We start from the raw sequence: 9,885 nt of genomic DNA on the forward strand, positions 1-9,885 counted from the left end.
TATGCTGGCCGGGTTTTAAATATCTTTCGAAGGAATTAAAGCTGCACACGCTTGGCGAAATTTAAAGTGGATCGGTACTCCACAGGTTCGTACAACGCAAGTTTACTGCCGACGTATATTGCAGGCACCGAGTTGGCATAGCTCATCGAATCGTGAGGCAAAAAAACCGGGGTTGCTTGAGCAGTAGGCCTTGCTTTCCGAAATGTCACTCATCCGTTGACGTTTCAAGTGTTCTCAGTGCACGATCCAGCTGGCAGAGAGTAGGCAGAAGGATAAATTAGATCAAAAATGTCCGCTCCGGAATTGTCGTGGCAAGTGGTCCGGGACATTGGAGTGCACCGGTTTCGGTTCGGTCATGTGGGCGGTGCTATTGACAGCTTCACCGAAGCAGCACCAAGGCTCAGTGAGGAGGATGAGTCGGTGCTGGTGTTGAAGGCAACGGCACAACTAGCGTACTCCGCACCGAACCCAGCACTGGAAACGATTCGAAGGGCCCGAAAATATCCCGGAAATTTGCTGCACTGCCGGGCATTGTACGACACTGGAGATCTCGAGGGGCACCTGGTCGCATCCGCAAACGGGCAGCGGCACCAGCGCCCGGTAGGTGGACACCGCCAGCAGGACTTTACCGCCGAGGTGGATCTCGGCCTGTCCACATTCGATTGCGCGCTGGGTGAGCGAGCTGGAGCGTCACTGCTCGAGTACCGGCATCGCTTTCCGGAGATTGCCGCTGAGCAGCAGGAACTTCGCAAGCGGTCGGTAGAACGCCCCCGTTGGAAGGTGCTGGCCGAGGCCGGCGAGTGCGATGTGATCAGCCTGCTGGAGACGGTCCGTAAGGAGCCACCGCTGCGGGAACAGGTGCGACGCAAGAAAAACAAGCAAATTCTCGGCCAAATCCACCTTGGCCGCGGGTGGGAAGATTGGATGTTTATCGAGGAGTTGTTACCCACCGGGCGGTACGGGTCGGTGGTCCGATTGCCGCAAACGAGGCAGAGCTCCCAAGCAATGCACCAGCTGGTGGACGAATGCTACACGAAAGTGTCGGCAGAGGTGCATCATTCGCAGGCCTGCCTTCCAATGTACAGCCAGCGGCATGGTCGCTTCGGACCACGGACGAACCACCGGCGTGAGCGCTGTGAAATTGATGAGCTTCTTAAGTTCCGGTACCGTGCGTACCGGGCCGTGTACAATCAGTTCGATCGCATGTACGCGTTACGCGAGCAGGGCAAGACAACCGAACTGCTTCGCTACGGTGGAGATACTTTGAACGAATTCTACAAAACCACAACCGTTCGGGTGCTGCCCGAGAAGGGTAAAATGGTGCGCGAACTGTGCAATTTGATCGGATTGACCGTGCTGGATGGGTTGCGTATTCCACCGGGCTTAATGGATGTGCTGCCGGAGCATCGTTTACTGCTGCTGTTTGCGGTGCCACCGCCCAAGGAGGCGAAGGTTATAGTGCCCGTCTTTGGTGACATTTCCACTTACCGGGACCCAACCGAACCGGATCACGATTATTTACGCTACAAGTAGGTCCTTTTGTGTTGCCAACGGAAGGGGTGTATTCTGATGGAGTTTGAAGTTTCGTTTCACAGGGCCAAGATTGCGGAACTGGAGCGCCGCTATCAACGCGTTCAGTATCCGATCGAGCGTTGCCTTGTCGACTACCAGATGGCAATACAGCATCTGGCGAACGGTTGGCTAGACGACATGAAGGTGATGGGTAATCGGATGATCGACGAAGCGATCGGCTGCGGTAGCCACTTGTGGCAACTCATCGGGCAGCTTACCATCGCCAAAGCGTTGTGCGCTCAGCATAATCTCGAGCAGCTCGCCGTACAGTTACGGGCAGCGGCCAAACTCGTGCAGGCCCGTCTGCCGGACGAGCGGATTGCATTTTTCATCGAAGTATCGCAAAAGCTGAACCGGGATTTGCTAATGAAAAAGCTCGGCCATTCGCTCGTGTTGGAACGTACGCTGCTGGTTTAGTCGCATTATTTTTTTGTGTGTATCGTCCCGATGCTGTTTGGAGTTCCAAGTGAAATACGGTTGAACACGGTGGTGTTGTGGTGCAAAAACTTTTCGCATTACTGGCCGCATTCCTTTTGTTGCTTTCGATGCCCCAACGCCTTGCTGTAACGCATTAAAAGGTTGAACACACTAGCATTACACCATTTAGCTTGGTGTAAATGAACTGTTGCGGAATAGTTCGGGCAGTGGTCATTCATCATAGTTAAATTCGACTTTTATTTCTCCAATTCCCGTGACTATCATATACTCGCTCTCGCACTCGCTGCAGCAGCTACAAAATTCAGCCGTATCGGTGAATAAATTTCATGACTTGTGCATATTTTTCGCTGTTTCGCTTTCTACCCAGAGTGCTATCAATTCAAAAGGATTTGTTAATAAGCGCTACGTGAGCGGTCCAACAAAAAAAAAGGTTACACGTTAGGGGCGCCACATTTTCGTACGGTGAAAGTTTTGCTTGCCACCGGCCCGCTGAGGAGCGATACGGTAGCACGACAGAGCCAGTAGTGTTGGCGTGTTTTGCGAAAAGGTGAGAAAATTAAACAACGGAAAACAGGAACTCAGCGATTAGCAGTATGGGCAGTGGGAAGGGAGAAGAAAAAAAACATGCACAAAATAGGAAAGTAAGCAAAAAATAATTTAAAATTCTGTACGCAAAACCATGCGGCCCAGGAAAATGGAAAGCAACCCCGTACCAGGTGAGCAGTTTGTGTTGGTTTTCCGGTCTTGGGGCTTTTTGGATTTCGCTTGGTTTCCGGACACAGGAAGACCATGTACCCGGGAGTTTTTCCTAGAAGCGGCTAGGCAGGGAGAAGAATTGTTGTGGAAATGGAGGAAATTCATAGCATTTATAAAGGAAATAACAAAACAAAAACTGAAGAAAATAAAACACACCGTGCTTTATGCGCTAGAGACAATGGTCATTTTGTTCCATTTGTAGCATGTTCTGAACTCGGTACCTGAGTTCCGGTGGTGGCATGTGAGTTATTCAGCGTGGAAGCTGTGACTGAAATGTAGCAGCGTTTTATTTGTCCTTTACTCCAAACCATAGAATGGTGGTATAATTGTATAAAACTGTATTATTATTATTGTGATATTTTTCACTACAAAATACCATTCCATATTGCCTACCGTACTTTAATGAGGACATTTTGATTTATGATGCTTGGGTCTGTCTAATCGGTGGGTTTTAATGGGCATCAACCCGGCCATGGGCGGTTGATTGGCGATTATGGAAATAGGATTTGCAAACGATGTTAACAACTTAGACGACAGGAACAGGAAGCAGGGTCTCATCAATCGGCACGTGCAAGGTTTCCACGGCGACGGGGGCGTTAGTGTAATGAGCGAAATTTATATGCAATACCCGCACTCCGGTGATGATTTATGCGATGAGGGTTTGTTTTCGGAAAAACGGTTCGCCACCACTGATTTATGGCTATTGGTGGCAGGCGAGTGGAAATATATTGATAAAAGCGCTCCGTTACGATCATTACCGTGTCAGCAAGGATGAGCAATGGGTCCGAATAAATGGTTTCGCGAATATCTGAACCTGTCTGGCGATACAATTTTTATTACGCTTGATCGTCGCCCAATAGGACCTATTTGAGCATTTTTTTTTTGTTATTAGAATATCGAGACGGAATGACTGGATGGATTTTATACTCTCTTCACGCCGATTGTTATGCAAAGCAGAACAACAATCGGCACAGGGCTTGATCAAACTTGAACTCCACTTACTGCGGCATCATTATCCAATGAGTTTCAATTACTTGGCGGTCGAGAGGACCCCACACCAGAACAAGAACTGTTGCTTCACGCTCTAAACATTGCGTTGCGGTAATGGGAACCCAACGGGAACTCGATATGTACTGCACACATTAATGGGTAAACAAGCGCAAAACTTTACTGAGGTTCGGTTGAGCGGTGACTTCACGGCATGTGGAGTTTTGACTGGAAGTAGGGAACTTTACACGCAACTTGGTAGCCGCTTTACCCGTTGTTACCCCTGATTGATTGGAAGTGAGACCGGCGGGGCAGGAAGATAAACGGGAATCGGATTACAACGTATCGATGGGCAAGTTTTCTGTTTACCCTTTATCGGATCGATGCGGCTTTGAAGTATGTTACCGCCGTGACCCGAGTAGTGAAGGTGTGTAAAAGTTTGCCACCCGGGGTTTTAAGTATGCTCGATCGTCACTCAAGGGTACTTAGAGTTTTCCGCAGCTCAAAGTTGGCCATGCGTTGAAAGGCACAGCAAAATGGTTAATTCGTCGATAGTTTAACATCAGATTCGGTTGATTTAGGTTGAATGTTTACGGGTAATGTTTAATCCTGTTTTGAGAGTGTAACGCGTTGTTTAGGTCGGGGCGTGAGGATTTTCTAAATCTTTCGCTTACATGTGTTTGATTTTTTTTCCTTCTGTGTCCTTTTCCTCCATTTCATTTCAGATGGCACCAATCAATCTAACGCAACGGCCCAGCACAAGCGTCGGACGGACGCGGACGACGACAAGGACGCAACGACCCATTTCAATCTGAAGTTGTCAGGTCACGCATCGTACGCGCCCACACAATATTCCACCTCGGTACCTACAGCTGCTGGGGCAATCAATCATTTTAAAAACCTGCGACCCGTAAACACCGTAACACCGAATTCCTGCAGATTGAAGTTCCGAGTGTGCGTAGCGCGTCGGATTAAATCATTACGCCCGTGTGTTTGTATGCCGATCCGGTGTGAGATGGTCCCTTTTTGGTAATCAAGTTCTGCAAAGCAGTGGTGGTCGTTAAAAAAAAACCCGTTTCTGCTTCGAAAAGAAAAACCGACCGATGGGGGAAACAATATCAACGCGGTATGGTTACGGGTTGACTGGCACTACTTGAAGCTGGAGCGATTGACGGCAATAAATGTCCAGCCATGCCTGTCGGTGACAGAACCTGCGTCAAAGTTGTGGCTACACTGGTGACCCTGGTTGGTGGATGTCATCGGTGGAGTGGTTTTTCTGTACTGGCGTTCCGTGCCGGTGGTTTGTGGCTGGGACAGTAATTAGCTTAGAGATTTAGTGACCAGACCATCTGAAAGAAAGAGAGAGAAGAGTGAGTGAGAGTGGAAGCACCGGAAGCATTGAGGAGTGTAAAGGAAAGTCAACATACATATCAGGAGTCGTGGAAGGCAGCAAAAGGATGGAGACCAAGGTCATTTGCATGTGTGAGTCTCAACGGTGTTATACGTGAAGCGTGCAAAAAAAAACTGTTTCCGGTGAAAATGATGAAACGAATGAAAGATGAACATTTACATCGTACCGTGAAGTCGACAGGCGGAAGTGCTACTACTTGTTGGAATTCAACTTTGTCGGTGAGCGTGTGAGTGTGAGACGAACCCCCGGCTGGTTGCGTCTTTGGGACACGCTGTTCATGAAGGGTACATGGATGAGCTAATTCTCTCCATGCTAGTGGACGATATTGGTGTAACGCGAAAGCGACAGCAAGAACACAACTCACCGCATCGACAGGATCTCTCCTCCGCAGCAGTGTTGCCAGCTGCGATCGTGACCGAACGATCCACCAACAGTCGGGCTCCCTATTCGACGCCTGCGACTATCTGGGCCACGGTGGTGAGCGGCGGTACGAGCCTCGGGCCGGGCAGCATTCCGACCCCGTTCGCAGTGTTGCTGGCGCACAATCAGACTGCCGGTGCCCATGGCTTCGGCCAGGGTTTCACCGGAGCCGGAGGTGGATCCGATGCCGGGGAGGCGGGCGGCAGTGGGAGCGGCGAGGCCATCGTTGGACCGGCGGCATCGATCGGGTTCGGTGGTGCGCTCGGTGTGTCCGTTACCGGCGGTACGACGGTAGCCACGATCGTGTCCTCCACGCTGGCGAACGCCACCCTGTCCGAGCACGAGCTCGACCTGGACACGATCCGCAAGGTGATCATTTGCATCGTACTGTTAGCTGTGATATTCGGCACGATCGTCGGCAACATACTGGTGTGTGTGGCCGTGTGTCTGGTGCGGAAGCTGCGCCGACCCTGCAACTATCTGCTGGTGTCCCTCGCCGTGTCGGACCTGTGCGTTGCCTGCCTGGTGATGCCACCCGCCCTGATGTACGAGGTGCTGGGCGAGTGGAACTTCGGGCGCGTGTTCTGTGATATTTGGGTGTCGTTCGATGTGCTGTCCTGTACCGCCTCCATCCTGAACCTGTGCGCCATCTCGGTGGACCGGTACTGGGCGATCACGAAACCGCTCGAGTACGGTGTGAAGCGGACACCGCGCCGCATGATGCTGTGCGTGGCGCTGGTGTGGCTGGCGGCCGCATGCATCTCCCTGCCACCGTTGCTCATACTCGGCAACAAGCACACGATCGGTGACGGGCCGGAACAGCGTCCGTTCTGTGCGGTGTGCGAAGACGTCGGGTACCAGATCTACGCGACGCTCGGTTCGTTCTACATTCCGCTCGCGGTGATGTTGTTCGTGTACTATCAAATCTTTCGCGCAGCCCGGCGAATAGTGAAGGATGAAAAGCGGGCACAGACACGGCTGGAGAACAGCTTGGCGGTGGATAAGCTGAGCGCCACCACGAATGCGACGACGACGACGACGGCCATGAGCTTGAAGCCGCCGGACTCGATCGGTCCGGCGATGGGTAACGCCGGTACTGCGTTGGGCGCTGGCGGTGGATCACCGCACCAGAAGAAGCTCCGCTTTCAGCTGGCCAAGGAGCGGAAGGCATCGACCACGCTCGGCATCATCATGTCCGCGTTCACGATCTGCTGGTTGCCGTTCTTCATACTGGCGCTAGTGCGACCGCTCATGGACGATGACTATCCGACGCTGTCGTCGTTCTTCCTGTGGCTCGGCTACGCCAACTCGCTGCTGAATCCCATCATTTATGCGACGCTGAATCGCGACTTCCGGAAACCGTTCCAGGAGATCCTGTACTTCCGCTGCTCGAACCTAAACATCCTGATGCGGGAGGATTTCTACCACAGCCAGTACGGTGAGCCCGGGTCGCAGCGGTTCGTGCTGGAAAATGAAGGGCAGCACACTGCCCGGGAAAGCTTCCTTTAACTCGATCGCAGTGTCGCGCGATGGCACGCCCGGGACGGTAAAGGTACGCACGTTGTCCGGCCGGGTGGACGTGGGATTGTTCCTCGTAAAAGTGCTTTCACACGAACTGAAAATGCTTTCCCGTGCCGTACGGATCGCTTGCTCGTTGGCAGTTTGATATTCCTTTTTGTCTGTCCTAATCCTTGTATTACGCCATACCCGAGCCAGTTGTGCTCGGTCTGTGCGACGGTGCAGTGCCGTGCTTCGTGCAGCCATAGTAGTATTAAATGTTTCAAGCACTAACTGTAGCTGATGATGTACGTAAAGCAGGCGGTAAACTCGATGAATCTACACAGATAAGCTACGATAGCGTAAAGGGTAGCATGCTACTGTACAACACAAACGATGGCCGCTGTTAGCGGCAGATAGTCGAGGAGTCGTTAGGTTTCCATGAGACAAATATTGGTGGAGCTGTATAGTAATTATTAAATTAATAATTATTCACCACCGCTCGTACATATGCAGATCGTCCTACGGAAGGCAGCCATGGAAGCTAAAAAGGAGTGAACGAATACAAAACATTACACAATGCACAACAAACAAATAAAAAAAAACCCACAACCAAGCCGATACAATCACGCTGTCTAATTAGAAGGTAAATGGTAAACACAACAATCCAATCCAATTTGTATAACCGTTTGGCACAAGCCAGTAGTGAGGCTTTGCCTGAAAGAATTGAAAAGTAAAACTAAACCTAAACACGCAAAACGGTAGTGAGTTTCATTTTAGGACACCGTTGAAGATAATGCAAGGTAATCTTTAGTTTAGAATGTATGCATATACTAGCACGTAGCGAAACATATTGGGACTAGTTTTGTTGGTAGCAAAAATGTGTATGTATCCGGCCGACTATCTACCGAATGAGCGGGTACTGATGCTGTCCAAGCAACTGGACAGTTGTTCTAGATCTCAGAAGTATCGAACAAGTAGAGATGTTTGTTTCTTTGTTAGCAATGGATGTTCACAGGATTGTTTTTAAATAATAAAACTTTCGCTCCAAGTCCTTTTAGGTATTCGGCATACGTTTAATTGATTAATTTCGGATAGATATGTTTGATTTAAGCCACGGTAAATGGGTTTCCTTTAGCATGGGGTGGATTCTGTGCTCTTCTTATCACATAGAATAGAGTAATGTACGTTAGGTATTGGTTTCCTTTATGAGACAAAAGTGTATTACAACCAGTGAACAGAACATAAGACTTTAAATGCGAACAATTACTATGTCGTAAGCGCTCTGAAGCAGTAATGGAAGGTTATAGGAAGAATATTGGAAGAATTTACTCGTAAAACGAAAACCGAACTCTTTTAGCATGTAAACGTAATGTTGTAAGTGATATACGATCGAACTGGGTGTGTGTGTGTGTGCGTGTCTGTATGTGGCATGTCTGGGAAGGGTGTTAGTGGGCAAGGTGTCTAGTATTATACTGCTAGGCATATATTTTCCGTAGGCTCTAAAGCAAAAACGATGCATGTGTTGGCAGCAGACGTCGTTAGCAGGAAGACCGATTCCCGTCGACGGTTATAAGCGTCAGCGCCGGTCGGGTAGATGTTTTTCGGCTTTTGGACGTGTATACTAGAGTTAAAAAAATGGTGAGCAGGGAAGCACACTCGTAAAGCTACAGGAAACAAACAAGCAGGTGTACCAAGGCACAGGCGCAATACACTAGAGTCAAATGCTGCACCATCTGTGTATGTAGGGTGAAGGAAAAACAAAACACATTCTCGATGCATGTACTATTTACAATTCTGCTCTCCAATACTACCACTTAGGGCATGGCGGGCAAAGCCGGGTGTGTGTTACACGCATTCGATTATTTACAAGCAGATGTGCAGATGAGTTGTTGCGTTGTTTTTCGACTGTTTTTTTTTTTAATTGTTTTCTATCGATGATTGAATCTCTTCTACAGATCGTATTTATAGCAAAATCTGAACCTAGACTTACACTTAAGATGCGTGGTGCGAACCGTTTCGAACGCTACTCGTATACCTTAACTGAGCTTTTTTGGAATATGTTACCGGAATACTAAATATTTTTAATGAAGAAAGACCTGAGGCTCAAACTGAATCATTCTCTGAAACCATCAATTCTCTCGATAGATGTATGCTTCAGTAGGGTGAACGACGGTTACGGTATTAGGCGTATAGTAAACCATGTAAACCGTGCTCGCGGTACGGATAAACCGTGCGCGCCGACATGGCAGCTGAAGAGGATACTTAAAAATCTATTCTGTGGCGGAGACCCGCCGCGCCGGGTCACCGAGATGCGTATATTCGAAACAAAAGTCTGGTTGATTTTATACTGAAATCTATGATTGCTCCTATTGCTAAGAGGTGGCGTACGCGCAGTGGTAAATAAATATCAACTAGAGGAATATTTAAATGGTTACCTTTAAAACAAATCCATAAAAGGTAGAAAGAAATATGGATTCTTCACACACGCGCTAAAATACTCCCGCCGAATGGGCACGAATGGGAGGAACTAAAAATAAATAAAACAAGATTTGTAGCTGAAAAATAAACTCAACCCATGGTGTGTTGGTGCTTGCTCCATTGAAAGAATGAATCGTATCGATATGGGTAAGATGTTTCCAGCATTTCATCATTTTCCGGCACCGATTTCGTCGCCTTGCCAGTGACGGAGGAAGCGTAGCGACGTCTGATGACACCATCTGACAAAACCGAACACTAATCCATATTGCATGAACTTGTATGAATTTTTCATACACTGCACTGTTATTGTGTGAGAGCATCAA

General features: G+C 49.0%; 2 protein-coding genes across 2 annotated transcripts; both read left to right on the plus strand.

Annotated features, from left to right (window-relative positions):
- The first annotated feature begins 288 nt into the window (after nucleotides 1-288).
- On the plus strand, nucleotides 289-1,989 carry LOC128298761 (uncharacterized). Its single transcript, XM_053034539.1, has 2 exons — nucleotides 289-1,529; nucleotides 1,596-1,989. Exons 1-2 carry the CDS (start codon nucleotides 289-291, stop codon nucleotides 1,987-1,989), a joined length of 1,635 nt encoding a protein of 544 aa, XP_052890499.1.
- A 3,463-nt stretch (nucleotides 1,990-5,452) lies between these two features.
- On the plus strand, nucleotides 5,453-9,631 carry LOC128307267 (5-hydroxytryptamine receptor 1-like). Its single transcript, XM_053045031.1, has one exon. The coding sequence runs from the start codon at nucleotides 5,453-5,455 to the stop codon at nucleotides 7,091-7,093; it is 1,641 nt and encodes a 546-aa protein (XP_052900991.1). The 3' UTR covers nucleotides 7,094-9,631.
- The last annotated feature ends 254 nt before the right edge of the window (nucleotides 9,632-9,885 follow it).

This window comes from Anopheles moucheti, chromosome 2 (genome assembly GCF_943734755.1).
Source record: "Anopheles moucheti chromosome 2, idAnoMoucSN_F20_07, whole genome shotgun sequence".
NCBI classification, from domain to species: domain Eukaryota; kingdom Metazoa; phylum Arthropoda; class Insecta; order Diptera; family Culicidae; genus Anopheles; species Anopheles moucheti.

Bases quoted from the DNA above. Each gene is read 5' to 3' on its own strand.
- LOC128298761 (XM_053034539.1), top strand. From the start codon at position 289: ATGTCCGCTCCGGAATTGTCGTGGCAAGTGGTCCGGGACATTGGAGTG. The intron at 1,530-1,595 runs GTAGGTCCTTTT...TTCGTTTCACAG, and splicing joins CACGATTATTTACGCTACAA to GGCCAAGATTGCGGAACTGG.
- LOC128307267 (XM_053045031.1), top strand. From the start codon at position 5,453: ATGGATGAGCTAATTCTCTCCATGCTAGTGGACGATATTGGTGTAACG.